This window comes from Condylostylus longicornis, unplaced genomic scaffold (genome assembly GCF_029603195.1).
Source record: "Condylostylus longicornis isolate FDR11 unplaced genomic scaffold, ASM2960319v2 ptg000005l, whole genome shotgun sequence".
Taxonomy (NCBI): domain Eukaryota; kingdom Metazoa; phylum Arthropoda; class Insecta; order Diptera; family Dolichopodidae; genus Condylostylus; species Condylostylus longicornis.
In genome coordinates, this window is record NW_026577974.1 from 339,372 (window position 1) to 358,054 (window position 18,683).

General features: G+C 25.9%; 1 protein-coding gene across 2 annotated transcripts; it reads right to left on the bottom strand.

Annotated features, from left to right (window-relative positions):
• Positions 1–1,106: 1,106 nt before the first annotated feature.
• LOC129615070 (putative mediator of RNA polymerase II transcription subunit 26) lies at positions 1,107–18,269 on the bottom strand. 2 transcript variants are annotated; one of them, XM_055530143.1, is made up of 15 exons: positions 18,185–18,269; positions 9,317–9,913; positions 9,133–9,246; positions 8,267–8,416; positions 8,125–8,211; positions 6,799–8,062; positions 6,496–6,723; positions 6,243–6,440; positions 5,878–6,167; positions 5,680–5,791; positions 4,700–4,873; positions 4,226–4,642; positions 4,004–4,156; positions 3,792–3,847; positions 1,107–3,338 (listed from the first exon to the last, which is right to left on the bottom strand). In XM_055530143.1, exons 2-15 carry the CDS (start codon positions 9,422–9,424, stop codon positions 3,147–3,149), a joined length of 3,543 nt encoding a protein of 1,180 aa, XP_055386118.1. In that variant the 5' UTR covers positions 9,425–9,913; positions 18,185–18,269; the 3' UTR covers positions 1,107–3,146. The 2 variants fall into 2 exon arrangements, with proteins under 2 accessions (XP_055386118.1, XP_055386109.1); XM_055530134.1 differs by lacking the exon at positions 18,185–18,269 and adding an exon at positions 14,601–14,760.
• Positions 18,270–18,683: the final 414 nt, after the last annotated feature.

An 18,683-nucleotide genomic window follows, 5' to 3' on the forward strand; every position in this document is an offset into this window, starting at 1 on the left:
GCTGACACAGCATAAGAAAGAATGAATTTATATTTGCTAAAAAAAATGTTTTCCACTTTTCAAAATTTCCCAAAAATTGAAAAAAACTGCAAAACTCCGTTTTTAAAAAATATACTTTTTTATGAAAGTTGTGTACTCAAATGCCAACAAGAAACATAAATAAACATTTAACAGTTGAAATAAAATGCACTCCAAAAAATTGTGCTGCCGTGGCTGATTCAAAATCTCTACAAAAGAAATTTGTAATCATTTAAAAGTCTAGAATTCTACGAGGACAATTCATGATATGCTGATAAGTTATTAGGGTATTTCCAACACTACGTTAAAATTATATACATACATACATATATTAGAGAAGGGACTGTTCCATTCGAACGTGCAATAATTAAATATTTATTCCATTTTTAGCTAAAACAATAAATATTGCATTTATTCTAATTTTAAAATTATAGTAATTTAATATTTCGTGTTTTGATAGTACTTATATTTGTAGAATTCCTTGTACTTTAATTGCTCAAAAACGAGTCGACAAATTAACATGCAAAACAATTCGTATCGCCAGCCTCGAGGTCTTTTATAATTGCATATCTCCGTGTCTGTTCCTTTTCAAAAAGTTGAAAATTTTCCTTTTAAGACCAGGCTACTTAGAAGCGAGATTCAATACATTCGTTATATGCAATCAATACGGGTTAAGGTAAGGGAAATAAGCAGGAATTAATTAGGCTAAAGGGGCAGTTGACATTTCAATCGAGATGAATTTTTAATATGCACTGGATTCAATAGCCACATTATCAGTCCAAGATAATTTTTTTATGACTATACAAAATTTAGCAGAAATAAACTACTTTTGGCAGAACGGATTTTATGACCCTGATCGAGCAAAAACCTAAACTAAAATATAACATAAAACCAAAAACATCTGTGATGGTCGTGAAAAAATCTCAAAAAAAAAAACACCTGTGATGGCCGTGCTTACTATCTTGAAACAACATCATTGTATACAAGTGAAATGTTTATTAAATATTAAGCTCCCACAAAAAATTCAAATTCATTTTTTTTTCAAAATATTTTCTTTATTTTTTAAATTTATTTAGTTATTTTGAAATATTTTCTATTAAAATTTTTCGGATTATAGATACATGTTTCCATCATTTTTTTATTTTCTTTTAAAGATTTAATTTATTCTTGCATTAATAATTATAATAATAAAATAGTAATAATTTCAAAGTATATAATTTTTTTGTTAATTTTAAGAGCAGCAATATTATTCTTATATAATTTGTTTTTTTAATCTTTTCGTTTTCAACAGCAGTAATAAGTTTTCTCAAAGACATTTTTAAGCTTTTATACATTTAATATAATTTCTTAGTTGCTTAATCATAATTTGCAAATTTATTCATATTTTCTTTTACTTTTAAGGTGTTAAGATTATATATACATATATACATACTGATAGAAAAAATATCCAAACATATGCGTTTGAATTCACAAAACTATATACAGGGCTTTTCGGAAGAAATCTAGGTGGATCTTCGTTTTACATTTGACGCTAGTTACCCTGTGTACATATGCAGGATCTACACACTATGTATATGGTATATAAGTACATAAATATACATTATAAATTTATTTAATTATAATATATAACAATATATTGTTTAGCGTTTTATAAAACAATAGTTACTTTAAAAAAAACGTAAAATAAGAAATTTAATAATTTTTATTCAATTGAATTGATTTTATTGAATTTGTTATGAGTTCAAAATGTTGGCAACTTTTAGTTCCAATCCAATTATTGCAGTAATATTTTAAATGCATGTTTTTCACATGATATTTTAACTTAGTATAGAAAGGCAATCACAAATAAACTTTTCATGTGTTGAATCACAATTTTATTGGAAATAAATTTAATTTTATTAAGTGTATTATTTTACAAACCAATTCTTTTGTTTTTGAACAGATTTTTAGTTATACATTACCGTTTTATTCTTCATGGTAAAAAAATACAATCAAATTTATTTTAGAATCATTCCCCATTCTGAAAATTTGTTTGATTTACACATTTTCATCGAAAGTGATCGTCAGTTCAAACGCGTTAAATTATTTACAATAACAAATTAGAATTTAAACATTTAATTTGTAATTTTTTTTACTGTAATTCTTTCTGGTTAAATGTAGTTTGGACATTCAGTATCACTAATTTGAAAATCTTATTAAAATCAAAAATTTTATATAGTATATTAAATGTCTTATAGATAGGCATAGAGTATAAAAAAAGGGAATATTTTATTACCTATGAAAGTTTAAAATATTTAGAAAAATATCCATAAGATATAAATAATGAAAATATTAACAACAAAAACTTTTAGTACATAAATTCATTTTTTCTTTAACTTGTTGCATAAACTTAAATATACGTAAAAAAAACTTGAAGATATTAAAAATGGGGATTCTCTTTCTTAGGAGTAAAGAATGAATTTAAGCTTCGATATACACTTTGCATACCATAGGGGTTTAATATGTATTTATATGTATTCATGCTTAATTTCAGTGTTCAAAATACAAAAATATTTTCACAATCTGCACGAATAAGGAAAATATGCATATGTATTTTGGCGTAATTTCTAGTTTATTTTGAAATTGTCAAACAAAATTGGAAAAAAAATTTTTTAAACGATGATTGTGATTCTGTGATTCCAACCACACTATGTAATTAAGAATTATTATAATAAATCTTAAATTTTTTGTGCTATTCGTTTTTTGTAATCTGATAAACAAATTTTCGAACTTTTCATATTTATTTTTCATATTGATTTATTTTCGTACTGCAGCGCTAAGTTTTTTTTTAAATATCGCTTTTTTTTAATTTTTTAAAAAAGAACTAATTTTACACTACTTCTACATTTTTATTTTAAGAGTGTTGTTTACAAAATTGTAGATTGTTTTAAAAATCAAAAAAAAAAAAATCTGTGTTTAATATATAAAATGTTTTACTAGTCGCCAAAGTAGTAATAGTGTTAAAACATTTGTTATAAATATTTTTAATTTAAAGGAAAAAAAATTGAATATTGCGAAAAATTAAAAAGCAAAAATCGGCATATTGAAATATCTAGATTTTTGCTTATTTTCAGATATTACAACTTTATTTAATTAATGCATTCAGTTTTCTGCTGTTTATTTCCCGGCATACAACTCATGTTATTTGAATGAATACCTGGTGGCATTGGAATAGAATATTTATCATAATTATTTGTATTATTATAACCATTTGTTAAACTATTCATGAACAAACTTTGATCATTATTTAACCAATTTGAAGAATGCGATGGGAAACTCATCTGCAAGAAAAAAATAAAATTGAAAGAGTATATAGTGTATACATTAACTAAGAAACAATTGTGCTTACATTTAACAATAATTGTGGTTACATAACAAAAAAAAATATCGAAAACATCAAAAAATTCGTTTTATAAAGTTATTTTACATTTTATAAAGTGGTACATTTTTTGCATCTTTGATACTGAAATTTTATTCTGTACCAAGTTTTTTTTCGTTTTTATTTGTATTATACCTATACTCAACTTATAAAAGTTAGTAAATGGGTTATATAATATATTTGAGTAAAATTTAAAACAAAAATATCTTTAAATGTACATATGACATGCCTACAACATGAGTGTGAGTATAGATGTAATACTAACATCATAAATTAATCTAACATTCGTTCTATGGAAATTATTTTCCGAAAACACATTCAATTATTTTTAGATTTAAGACATATTAAACAATACCTGAGCTTGGGAGTTTTGTTGATTTAATAAATTATTAACTCCATGATGACCAAAACCTAGTTTGTATTATGTAGAAAAAATAATTAGTTTAAAAAAGACGATTAAAAGAAATGTAAAAAATAATAATCAGCATCAATATATGCGGTATTAAAAGTATATTATACAAAATATATAAATTCAATACAAGTACTCATAAAAATGTGTATAGCTACCTTGACCGGATTGTTGTAAATTCTGTTGATTCAAATGTGGCATAAAGATTTCGTTATGTTGCGGCTGTTGCTGCTGATGTGATGAAAAAGGAAATTGACGGAATGATAATATTGCTGGGTCCATAGCAGTCCAATCAGGAACGTTTCCATAACCTCAAATAAATTTAAAAGCAAGAGCGTAAAGCATATTAAACTTTTTTTTTCATGAAAATCTTTTCTCACCTGATTTATTTAAATTATTATTACCATTTTGTAAGTGTTGTTGCATTTGTTGATCATTTAACTGAGGACTTTGGCTAAATCCTAGGTGTTGTGGCCAATTATTTGGTTGTTGTTGCATATTTGATGTAATTCCATTACCATTATTAGGGCCTAAAGCGCTATTTCCACCATTACCCCCATTAGCACTCATGAATGGTAATATCTTACTACCTTGTGCCCTGGGCACGCCAAAACCAAAAGCATTCATGTGATTCATATGATTAAAACCTGGTGGAGGCATTCGTGTTCTTTGACAATTATCCAAGATGCTTTGTTGTTTACTGTTATGACCTGTACTATTAGTACTAAGAGCTGTTTGATTTTCATTTTCCATAAGTTCTGCTAAGGCTTTTTGTGTTTCAATAAATGGGTCAAAACCTTCAATTAAATTTTAAAAATTCATTTAAAGATAACACTTGTACTATCCAGCTTTACCTAAATCATCGTCAACACTTGAATTTTGATTATATTGATTTGGAATACGATTCTGTGATTGCTGCTGCGAATTACTATTTTGATTATTTAATAGTATTTGATGATTATGTCCGCTGATTGCCTCATATTTATTATTATTGTACCTTTGTTTTTGTAATTGTTGTCCAGTCAGACCTGTTTTATTTTTTTTTTTTGCTTAATGCATTCAATATTTATCATAAAGGGAATAAGGAAACATCTGTGATTTTACATTTTTACTTTTTCATGAAATTTTTTGCAAATATTTCCTTATAATTTCTCTTATTATTAATAACAGTATTATAAAATATATTAGGGTACTTTAAAGAATAAAAAATATTGTATCTGAACCTTTTACAAATTTATCGAAAACTTATTTTATAATAAACTAAGACTAAACTAATTGTTTCTAAAACCAAAATCACTGCTCAAAATTTCAAAAAGAGTAAAAATATATATGCAGCAAAGTGCAGTAGAATTTTATATCTTTCAAATATCAATGTGATACAAATCCGAATATTTCTCAACACAAGTTTCAAAACATATTATATAATAAAATATAAATATTATTCCAACTCCTAAAATGCTATTGAAGTTGTTTTTATATATTATGCTAGACAAATTCGAAGCGAATTACTTTGAATTGATAAAATTTGAAAAATCGGATTATGTATAAAGAATATGTATATTTTTCGAAATTTTTAAGTTAATATAGTTAGCACAATGTGCAATAATAATTCTAATAATTTGCAATGATAATTTTGTTTTTACTTGATATAACGTTTACATTAACAAAAATCAATTAAATGTTTTCACAAACAAGACTCAATTTTATACAAAAAAAAAAGTGGAGAATATTATGTTATTATGTTATGTTATACAATCACAGATGTGTACATATGTACGTATTTCTAATGAGTTTTTTTCTCTTTGGATACAATATTCAAATTTCGAATACTTACCATTCCCATGTTCTAGAAGTTGTGAACATCGGTTACTATCCAAAATACCAGTAATATTTAAATGTTCACGATGATCATTCATAAACCCATTAACCATTCCATTTATCATATACTACAAAGAGAAAATAAAAAAATATTCCAAGGTAAAATATGTTTTATAACTATTTTCTTGTTTTAAAGCAGAATCATTTAATGCACCTGATGTTGATGATGTTGTGGTTGTTGTTGTGGTTGTTGTTGATGTTGTTGTTGATGTTGTTGTTGATGTTGTTGTTGATGTTGTTGCTGCTGTTGTTGTTGTTGAGTTTTGTGAAAATCAAAAAATTTGGACATGTTAGTTGAGCCAAATAAACTGTTGTTTAAAATTTCATTATGTTGCAAGTTTGTTGTTTGCCTTTGCTGTTGCTGATGATGCTGCTGTTGATGGAATATTGCCTGTTGTGTTAGTCGATTTAAGTCAGAGCCTCCAAAATCTGTATTAGCAAAATCTGTGCATATAACAATATAAAAAGAAATAAAATATTAATTAAAAATGCGATATTAAAATTACTCTTTTTATTTACCATTAAAACCACTTATTTGATTCATACCAATACTGTTCAACAGATTGTTTCGTTTTTGCATTTCTTGAATTCTCATGAGCTCTTCTTGATGGTGTTGTTGGTGTTGATGTTGTTGGTGGTGATGCTGTTGTTGTTGTTGATCTTCTATTTGTTTATTATTACGCATTAGGACAAACTTGAAAGCTGCTTCCCAATCTTCTACAAGTTACAAAATCATTATTATAGTAGTTTAAATTAACGGAACAATTTTTACCTAATCCTCCCATATGCGCTCCATTGTTACTATTTAAAGAATTATTTGTATTATAGTTGTCGATACCACTCAATAAGTCAGGTAAATGGGATGAAATTGCACTATTCAAATGATTATTCATTAAAGTTCTACTCTCATTATCTAATTTTCCTTTAATTAGAGGTTGGAAAGATGATGATGAGAAAAAACTATTATTATCGTCGAATAAACTTAACCTAGATAGACAATCTGTAAAAATTCAGTTTATTTTAGTCAGTCAAAATTTTGAAAAATTTAAACAGTTTTATAGAGTAATTATAATACCTGAAGTATCAATAAGACTATTGGTATCATTTGTCTGTAATGGTTGTTTACTATTTTTTTCTGCTGCTATCCCCATTACATTTGGTTGATTAAGTATATTCTCCGGCACTTTTTGTGAACTATTATTTTCTAAATGTACATTGGAATCAGGAATTTGTTGTTGTTTATTCACTTGTTTAGACTGCTGTTTTAAATTCGTTGTTGAAACATGTTCCGAAAAATTTCCAGGGGAACTTTTACCGCTGGCAGTTTCGCTTAAAGACCCAACACTATCAGAATTACAAGAAGATGACAATGCAGAAGTTGTAAATACTGACGACGAAGCTGAAGATGTGGATGACGAAGAGCTTAAGGATCTACCACCACTGCTATTGCCATTTATTTCTTTTATATTATTATCATCACTATTAATGAAATCACCCTTTTCCAATTGATCAATGAAATTAATTTCATCGTCTAAACTATTTACACGGTTTTTGTGAGGCTCTTTAACTATTGTTTTATCCGTTTTGTGAAGATCTTGCCCATTATTCACTACCGGTTGTTGTTCAGAAACGATTTGTATGTTCGTCGCATTATTTTCTTTAAGTCCAACAGATTCTTTCAATTCTTTATTCTGATTATTATTACAACTATTATTGTTGTTATTACTATTAGATTTTTGATTTTTTTGTGACTTTTTCTCGCCTTTCGTTTTATCATGTTTTTTATTATTTTCCTTATTATTACCGCCACTTCCGCAATTTTTGCTGTTTTTAGTATTTAATTTTAGTTGCTCTTTTTCTTTTTCAATGTTGTTAACTGGCGAAACAGAAAGACTCGGCCATGCTTCTTTATTGTGAGCAGGACCGTTACTATTTCCATTTATATTACTATTGGAATTGTTAATATGGTTGTTATTAGTTATAACAACATTGGCTCCACCGCTATTTGGTATTGGCACTGTCGGTGATTGTGTAGAATTCGTACCTAGTACACTTGACGATGCTATGAGTGCATCATGTAATCTTTTCTCATATTCTTGATGTTTACCCTGATGCATTTCTTCTTTTGTAAAACTAGCTTCAGAATCCCCTAACTCATGAAGATACATGCAATCACTTTTCGGACATTGCTGATTCTTCATAAAATGGCTACAATATTTTGTAGTACCTAAACTTGTTTTTATTAGACGGCCATCTATCATAATATTATTAACAGATTGTATAGCACGTAAGGCATCATTATTATGAACATACGTTACATACGCTGACGCTGAGGGCCCCTTAAATATTTTACAACATTTGTAACTTTTCAAATATTCAGTGATAATAATTAGACATTTACCTGAACCCCTGCATATGTTGTACTAGGGTTTATCACAACTTTGTGTATTTTGCCGTATTTACCAAAATACTCATATTTTTTCAAAATCTGCAATTATTTTTAAATTTGAAATAAAAAAAAAATGTAATATGTGCAAACATACATCCGCATCTGCTAATCTTGGTGGTAAACCTACAACAAATACAAGATTTTTCTGAACAACTCTAACATTTGCTAGATGCTTCCGATTTTCAGTAATTTTTTGCTTCCGCTGTTGATCCCGCTGTCGTTTCTCCGCCTTTAAAGCTGCTATCTAAAAGAAATAAAAGAAAAACGTTTATTGAATATAAAATTGCGTTATTCAATATATATGAGTCAAATAAGCCGAATGTTTAAGTTAGGATAAATTTTATATCAGTTGTGTTAATATCACTAAAACGTGATTAAGAAAACCTTAAAACAAAAGGAACAACATAGTAAATAACTCATCATAAGCAAGTGGAACTTTTATTGTTATATTATATCAGTTAAACTTTTAGTTTTTGTTAAGACCACTCAAAAAAAGTTTTAAGAAAGTAAACTTGGACACAAAAATATTATTTGACATGAAGCAGTAAACCAGAATGCTTCTGAGGATTGAATGGGTATTTTGAATAAAAATATCTTAAACTTGGAATAATGTACTGTATTATACTTGCCCTAGATGAAAAAAGGATAAGTGAATGTAAAAAATATAGATTGTTGTAAAATATTTTTTAAGTAAGAATTGTTTTCGTTTTATATTAATATTTTTTTTCATTTTATATTTTATATTTTATTTTATTTATTTATGTTTAGCTCAAGTTATTTTACATAACTTAAAATTAAAGAATTCATATACAGATACATATTTTCTAGACAGAACAAATTTTTGACTTAAGTACATGAAACACTTAGTCACTTCATTTCGGAATGTAAAAAAGTTTAGTTAATATTTCACAATTTTTTAATGACACAATGAGTAAATATGATAAAAGATGTTATACTAACTTGCTCTTGGGATAAAGGAGTAAAATCCGCTGGATTTTCCGGATATGCTTTTCGACAAGCTGGACATAGTTCATTTTCGTCGGTGCGGATTCTGTGCCAGCAGAATCTACAAATCTTTAAAATATTAACGTGTAAATATCTTCATAAATAAGTTTGAAAGTTAGTTGAAATTTTAAAAATTTACCTGATAGCCACAAGTACATGGGAAAAAGTTTAAATCATCAACTTCCAGTGGTTCCATACAAAGTGGACACTCTACTACATCATCACTACTATTATTCAATACATTCATGTTGCCCTCGATAATTGAATTCAATGAAGTGCTTTGATATCGCTTTTTTTACTAGGAATTCGATCAAATTTTACTATTAAAAAAATACTGTGTCTAATAAATTCTTTTTTTTACAAAAAAATTTTTTTGTAAGACCAGCAATATTTTTTATTGATAGCTATATTTTAAAAATATGGTAATTGAAAAATGCGAAAAACTTTTGTGAAAAGCAATTCAATTAAAAATTTGTTAAAGCAAAGAAAATTCGCTTCACTGGAGCTAACTTTGTGCTATATATCACTCCTTGATCCTTTTTTCTTTCGTTTACTCTTGTTTTTCAAACCTTTTGTATAAAAACTTAATTTTATGTTTCTTCAACTTTACAATTAAATTTGTGGTTTTTGAGATGAATGCCACAATTTTGTGTGCACGAAATACAGGCAACGTAATAGAATTTTCAAAAATCACTGCTTACGAATTCTTGCAAATGCTGCTTTAAAAAAACGTTATCTAAAAAATTAAATAAAATATTTAGTTTAATAAAGAGTTAAATAAGTAACAAATTCATATGAAATATTTAAGATTTTTAGAGTTAATATTATTTTACACATAAATTGCACGTAGAATATAGTTATATCGTTATACACTTATATAAAAACATTACATCTATTGTGAACAGCAAAAGAGGCGTATAAAATGATTGCTAACATTTGCTCACTCTCCAGCTAGTGTTTGAATCATTGCGGTTTTTTTCGTTGTGATAAGTTTGCATTCAAAATATAATGTAAAAAACTTTGATGTCTATTGAGATGTTTGCTAATTACATATTAGAATACTATTTTTTCTTACCCTTACAAATATTAGAAAAAAAACTTATCCATTGGATAGAAAAAAATTTGTTTTCTTCAAAAGGAAATGAATTAAATTTTTAACTATAACAAACTGTAACATAAACACCTTAGATTTGAGATTTTTGATGCATTTTTAAAAGGTTTTTTTCGAATTTTAAATAAAGAAAGTTGCAATATGTTTTGGATCGTGCTGAATCAAATAACTGACTTCGCTAAGTTTAACATGTCGAATTTCTAGCGACAATGGGCCTCTTTATGGTTTAGGAACTCAAAAACATTATTTTTGACTATCAGTCTCAATTCCCAGTGAATCGATTTGCATGAAAGCTTATATTTTAATTTATGAACTGCTTAGTATTTAAATTAAAGATTTATTTTATTTAACAACATAACAGTACTTAAACTTAAGATCTATTTTATTTAGCAGTGACTCATTAAATTGTGCAGATGGATGAATTTTAAGTTAGAATAAAATAGAAAGATGAGATTAAATAATAACTTTTCCATTAATTTATTTTTCTGTAATGAAACAAAGTTTTCAAAAACGTCGCAAGCGCTATGAATTAAATATTAACACAACATGAAACCATATAACTGCCTAATTGAATATCGTGCAAGCAGTGACTAATTATAATAAGATTTAACATTTTACGGTGTACAAAAGCAAATCCAGTACGAATCGCAAACAACAAAAAAAAAACGGTTTGTTGATACGGTTAATTTTGCTAAACTCACAGAAAGCCCAAGAGAAGTATTTATTTTATAATAATAAAGATTGCAAAGTGCAAAATAATAGAGAAAATAAGATGAAGTTTATTTGTGATAAATCTCACCTTATTTTCTTAGCTTTTAAAATAATAAAATAACTACAGTTCTAAAATTTTTTCCGCATAATAAATAGTTTTGTTTAGTCATGGTCTCTGGCTATGCAATATTTTTTATAATTTATTTTCTGATTGTAGTGGTTAATAATTTTCGGATGATGATTGTATTGATTTTTTTTAAAGTCTCATTAGACAGTACTTCTTTTATTTACATAGACTTACGATACAAATCATACGTATATCGCTTATTTCATATCAGAATTCTTTTTTGAAGCATTTTACCATCAAATTATACAGTTTTTAATACATTTCATTTCTTAAAAACATAACATTAATGTTGTGATACAAATTAAAAGCTATATATAATTCTACTACTTATCGTTAGTTTTATATCAATTAATATCAGTTATTATGCACATATCGTGTTCGACCCGCTCCTTATCTTATCGAAAGATGTGCTCAAAACTATAACTGACTTTTATTGAAAGGTTTTTTGTGCAATTGATTTGATGAACTAACATTGAAGAGAATGTTATTTAAATCATTTAAAATATAATTTGTAATTATTTTTAATTCTATTAGCTATACGTGATTCGTTGTATTAAAAACTATTTAATTTTTGTTAAATTTTTTAGGCGGTTTCAAATATGTACACTATCTAGATTCTGGACAAACACCTTTTGGTGCGAACGAACTTTACCAAAGAAGTAAAGTACAATAAGGTTCGCAACTGGTGTTAAATCTCCCCGAGAGTTATTTCTTGGAGTTTTAAAAACAGGTAAGCGAGTTTTCTTTTAAACATCAATGAAAGGATATTAAAATAAATAATTTTTGAATTTAAAAAAACATTTTGAATTTAAAAAAAAATCCAACGTATACTAATTCCTATTTTGCCCATCGCCCTACATATATGAAAAATGAAATACATATCTACATACATATATACATAATTAATTATCCCATAGGCCTTAGTTCACCTACAAGAAAAAAGATAAAAATCAAATATGTACGCAAATAACATATTACATTTTTTACTAAAAATTTTGCGAAAACAAAACCTATATGAAATATTTAAGATTTTGATTCTGTTGTGTATGCACTGATATACATATTACGTACTTATAAACATAAATTTACTCCGAGCCCTAATATTCGCTAAAAAAAAATTTTACAAATTCGACAAGCACTGCATATTTGTGAACCCGCATGAAGTATGCGATTGATGAAGGTAGTTTTTGATATATATTCCGATTTCGGAAGGTGATTATTTCTGAAGGTAGTCGTTGAGATTATTTGAACGTATTAATTACTATGTTCCTATTTCATATGCGTTTTTGATATTTACAAAAAAGTTTACCTTAATACTAAATAAATATAACAACTTTTATGGATACGCACATTTCAGTAATCTTATTTCATATCGATAGTTCATATATCAATGTAATATGAATATAGGCATATAATTACATTTGCAGGATAAAAAAACACTTGCAATAAAAAACAAATTTATAAAAAATAACCTTGATCTTCATTTTGATATATTTAATTTTTAGAATAAAAATTTGCAGAATTTTTTCTTTAAGGATGAATTACCTTAAATCTAAGTCATCAGTTAGATAAATTAGATAATTAAATTTTAATAACTAATAAATGGTAGAAAATTATATAGATAGGCAACTTCTTTCTTGCTTTAATCATAATCTATTAAAATAATTTAGTAAAAACATTCATATATTATAAATATTAAAATTTTTTGAATTTCGTACTTTTGTTTTAGATATGTATGGTTTATTTTCTAAGAAAAACAGGTATGAATATAAAAAGCTTTAAAAATTTGCAAGTTTTGGAGATTAAAAAAAGAAACAAAACTAAATATAATATTTACATTCCTACGTTTATTAAATTTTTATATCAAGAGCAGATAGGTACCTATCATTTCGAATCATTTATGTGAATCGAATTTGTATTTGTTGGCTTTCTTTTTAATTTTTATATATTTGTGTGTACATATATATATATATATATATATATATCTTTTTGTTTTATTAAAAATAAGACATTTAAACATATAAAAATCTGTGTTAAAAATAAAATATAACTTAGAGAAAGAAAAAATTTAAAAATAGCTATAACTTATAAATAGAGAAGTGAAATACGGATGACAATGACGACGGACAAAATATTTAAAAGAATAGAAATAAATAGGTAGGTATGTATTCTTTTTATAATTCGTAATTTTGCTAATGAATATTATATTTTTATATAACTATCTAAGTAGGTATGTAGCTAGGTATATTGTATCTTGTGTTTTTTCATTAAATCGAAAAGGAGATTTTAGTGATAAAATCAAAATTAGGAAGAGGACTTTCATAAAATTTCAAATGCGAATCATCAAAGAAGTATTAATTCTCTTAAAATATATAACGCAACGATCAAAGTTAGTTAATCTTATTCTCAAAGTTAGTTAATTTTATTCTCAAAGTTAGTTAATCTTATTCTCAAAGTAAGTTAATCTAATTCTAATAGTAAGTAACCGTTTCTTTAATTTTTGTTTATAAAAAATAGAATTTTAAAATTTTTATTATTTTAATATTGGGAAAAATTCGAACATTTTTCCAGTTCAACTTAGCAATTTCATATTTATATACATGTACATAAGTACCTACTCACCTAATAATTTAGATAGATCTTACTTGGTACAATAAATGAAAATTTTATATTATATGAACATGAACATTTGTATATACATTACTAAAGCACTACCAGTAAATCAAATTATTGGTAGTATTTAAAGAAAAACGTATTGAACATAATTTCTAATTAAGTTTTAAATAATTTTCTGCAAAATGTTTTCTTAACACTTTAATGATGTTTTGCATCGCTTTCCAACAACGTTTATCATTTGTTGTAAATATGTGGTCTCCAAAGATTTGAATATAAAATGTGAATATTTGAAAATAGTTATAAAAAACTATAAATTTTTATTCCACGGATTACCTACCTATGCCTACCGTAGTAATAAAAAAAAGGTTTCTATATATTCAACTATAAAAAAAAGGTTTCTATGTATTCAAAAAAAAGTCCAACTAAAACTTGAAAAAAGAAATATGTAGGAAAACTGCCTACAATTATTTAATAATTGCATTTTCCATATTCGAATTAAAAATTGCACCGAAGGCACACATACAAAAATATTGAACAATTTGTGACTTTTTGCAGGAGAAATTTTTTCTAAATTGAAAATTTTTTAAAATGCTTTGAAAATTTGCTGGGTAAGTATTTACTGAAATAGATTTTAAAAAGCTTTAAAATTTCAATGTTACTTTCAAAAATTTAACTAACAATAACCCTTATAAAGCAAGAGTACAATTTAATATATTAGCAATAATTATAAGCCATACATACAAACATATATATAAGTAACTAAGCACACTAAAATTTTCATATTTAAATCAATACATTTTTTTTATGTCACCATATTTCTTTGGTCATTCATTTTCTAATTTATTTAAGTATACTTACATATCTCTAATATAAATTAATTTTATTGTATGATTAAAAATGATTTTTTCGATATAAAATTATTTGAGTTAAAATACAAAATATTTTTTTAATTTTCCTCCCGTAATAAGACTTTGTCGAAAAAAATTTGACTTTGCTGGCTTCCAACACAATCTCATAATAGAAAAAAAAAACCAACACATAAAGACTTTTTTTAACACTTAATCAATGCACACCATGAAACATTTTAGAAATTTTGTTATGTCAAAATTTATAAGACATTAGGTGTCAATTTGTCATTTTTATTTTTACGTACACATGTATACGCTCCACTACCACACACCTCATTAAAAAGCTGAAATGAATCACAGGAAAAAAATTTCCAAGATTTCTTCATATGTATGAACATATCAACATGACCATTAATAATAAACGTCAAAATAAGTTTTTCTTTCGTGATACTACCATTAAATTATTTTTGCAGTAGATTCTATACAAAAAAACAGGTCAAAAATATTTTGTAAGGTGTTTTTAAGTGCCCAAATTTATGTCAAACGGTTGTAAATTAATTATTAGCACAATTTAATTATGTAAAACTTTTTTAAAAGCAAATTTCTTGGCATTTTTAATTTTTTTTATGTTTTAGTATTTTGCTTGTAAGACTACGATTATTTTGAGTTTTCTCTCATGCTCCATATAAATGTGTAACGCATAACTTTCGCAAGATAAATTTCCTTACGAATATTTCGCTTAAGTTTGCACATTTTTGGTAAATAAAATTAAAAATTTTATAGCTCACATATAACTGGTCCTGATTATACTAGTTATACATGCGATTCAACGCGTCATAAAGGGACACGTGAGTTGTTTGTCACAGGGTTCTTCTTCGCTGTTTTCTTCAATGTAAAAGGAGAAATGTTCGTGCAATTTTATTCATGAGACTTAAATATCAGTCTCAAATAAAAAAATAAATTCTTGAAAAGTAAATTATAAGTTCTGAAATGCCAGAATGGAATCTTCAAAAATTTGTTCTGAAAATCAAAAATTTTGTAATCCAATGTTTGAACTTTATTCTCGCTTTTAACAGAAGTTGTTATATTGAAAAGCCGTTATTTAAACGTAAAAAATGATTTGTGATAATTAAAGATTCTTGTTTAAAAGTATAAATGGCAAATGGATAACTATGAAATTTATGCTGAAAGCTTTGAAATTTGTACCAAATAAAATTTCAAGAAAGCAAACATAATTTTTTTATAATCATAATCAAAACTTTATCAAATTATACTCAAAAATCGATTTTTTAATTTTACATTAAAACATTAAGAGAGTGCAAAATTAAATTAGCACTTGAAAATATTCAGATAACTTTTTAGAAGTTCAAATAAAAAATAAAGTCATTTTCTTAATCACAATTTTTCATTTTTTATGTGAAAGAATAAAACAATATAAAATAATATATAAAAATATTAAAATAATATTTTTATAAGTTTTAAATATCACACATACCGTGACTTCAATAATGCTTTGAAAAAGATTTAAGTACGGTATTAATATGGTTGTAGTACCGTCTTAGAGCTTTCAATACCTTTACATTGTAAAAAAAACTACTAAAGCTTTTCGAACATTTTGAAATGCAATTTTTACAATATTATTACATACTTTGTCGTTTGTTTGAAAAGTTCAATTTAAAGTTCTGTGCAAATGTTAATTTTTAACAAACATTACCAAGTCATTAAAAACATTGCATTTTTATGCTGCATTTTAAGAAAAAAACTTAATAGCTGGCACTTTATTGCTGAAAATAAATGCTAATTTAAATTTGTTATTTATGGCAACATTTATATGACAAGTTATAAGAGAAACGTGCTCGATTTTTTCGATACCCGATTTGCTTTAATTTTACGTCTCCACTACGTATAAAACCCATTTAGGAAAAGTGTACAATGTCAAGAGCTTTTACTAAACTTTTTGGAATTTGACACTTTGTAAAATTTACGTCGTGAGCCCATTATTTAATACTACATACTATTAAATACATATTTAATGATGTAACGTTTGTTGAAAAATAACATTTGCACAGACCTGAAATTTTCAAACAAACTTCAAAATATGTATTAATATTGTAAAAATTGTATTCCAATATGTACGAAAACCTTTAGTAGTTCTTTCTACAATGTAAAGGTATTGAAAGCTCTGAGACGGTACTACAACCGTATTAATACCGTACTTAAATCTTTTTTAAAGCATTATTGAAGTCACGGTGTGTTCTACACGTAGTGGATACGTAACATAAAAGTAAATCGGATATTGAAAAAATCGAGCACGCTTTTCTTTTACATGTTGCAGAAATAACCAATTAAATAAACTAGCATATATTTTCAGCAAGTCAAAGTATGTAATAATATTGTAAAAATTGTATTGCAAAGCGTGTCAAAAACTTTAGCAGTTTTATTTACAATGTGGAGGTATTGAAAGTTCTGGGACGGTACTACAATCGTATTAATACCGTACTTAAACCTTTTATAAAACTTTTTTGAAATCGCGGTATTTTAATACTTTTATAGTTATCACTAAAATTTCAATTTACAAGTGAGGGAATTTTTATTAAAAAAAGGAATAGGAAATAACGCTAAAAAAAATACTAGTGGGACATGTGCAACTATGATGTAACATGAAAACTTTTAATTAATTTTAATGAAATTTGCACTAATTATAAAAAATTAATTTTTAAACCCCAAACATAATAATAACTTCTGCATAAATAACTTAAATAGTTTCCTTATGAGTTTTTTAATTTGTTTTTAAACACAAAAATTTTTAAAGCAAAGAATATATAATGAGGAATATATTAATTTTAAAATGTGTTTCGGATATGTTACTGGGTGTATTATTATTTTAATCTCAAATCAAATTTACAATCGAACACAAATTATGATGTTGAATAAACTTCAAAAAGCATATAGTCATCTCAACCAAACTATTCAATTGGAGTGACAGCAGTTACTGTGAGTTAAATTTTACTACACATTTGTGTGCTATTCTATAAAATACAAACATATGTATAAATTTACATGATATGCATATACTAGAAAACTTCCTTCATTCTTTATAATATATATATACATATGCATATACCTATTTTACTGGCTCGCAAATGTATAAAATATCGCACACATAGAACCAATATGTATTGCATTATAAAATTTTATAGAAAAACAAAAAAATAGACTTTGTTACGTCAAACATAAATTTAGTAAACAATCCCATTACCCTACTGCATACAACATTTAATTTTTTTACATATAAATTAACGCTTTGTTAATTTTTTTTTCTCCGTAATATATTTTAATAAACAATTAAAATGTATAACTACATTTTATGAAAAATTAATTACTTCTTATATTGACATTTCACTGAAAATTATGACGAATGCATACATACATATACGTTTTACTCTTGTGACAAAAGAAAAAAGAATTATCGAGACGTAATCAAAACGTACAATACAAATTGGAGAAAATATATTATATCAAACACAATATAAATAATATATTTGATTTGATAATTACAAAATAAAAAGTTATCAAATGTTGATTTGTTTTTACCTGATATAAGACTGTAGAAATTTTTTGAGATAATTTTCACAAACTACTTCGCTGATATTAAACGTCACACTAAAGTTTTGACACTAAAAATATTTCTGGTGTTCAGAAAACAAATTCCAATGAAATGCCTTTTTGGTTACGTTATGAAAATGATATTGGTTTATTGGTGAATATAGCAAAAATCTTAGGGTACTGTTTACATAGACGAAAAAAAATCGAAAGCACTATTTAAACTAAAACAAGCCCGTTCAACCAAGAAAAATACCATTCCGCCTACAAAAATACCATTAGATCCATTTAAATCAAATTGGCAGACTATCAACCACCACATCCGAAAAAAAACCTGTTGACGGTCACTTCCCACAAAATTACTATGCTGCTCATAAAAACCAAACGGGGTGAATGCTATCTTACCGTCATCCTTTAAGTTAATAATTTTGTGAAAGCTCATTTTATGGTTAATCCACTTTGTTTTATTTCTATTTTTTTTACTTTCTAC

What these genes read in the sequence shown, in the direction of transcription:
- LOC129615070 (XM_055530143.1), bottom strand. Translation starts at nt 9,424, where the DNA reads ATGAATGTATTGAATAATAGTAGTGATGATGTAGTAGAGTGTCCACTT. An exon ending in CATGTACTTGTGGCTATCAG is followed by an intron (nt 9,247 to 9,316) that starts GTAAATTTTTAA and finishes AATATTTTAAAG; the next exon opens with ATTTGTAGATTCTGCTGGCA. An exon ending in TAATAATTTAAATAAATCAG is followed by an intron (nt 4,157 to 4,225) that starts GTGAGAAAAGAT and finishes AATTTATTTGAG; the next exon opens with GTTATGGAAACGTTCCTGAT.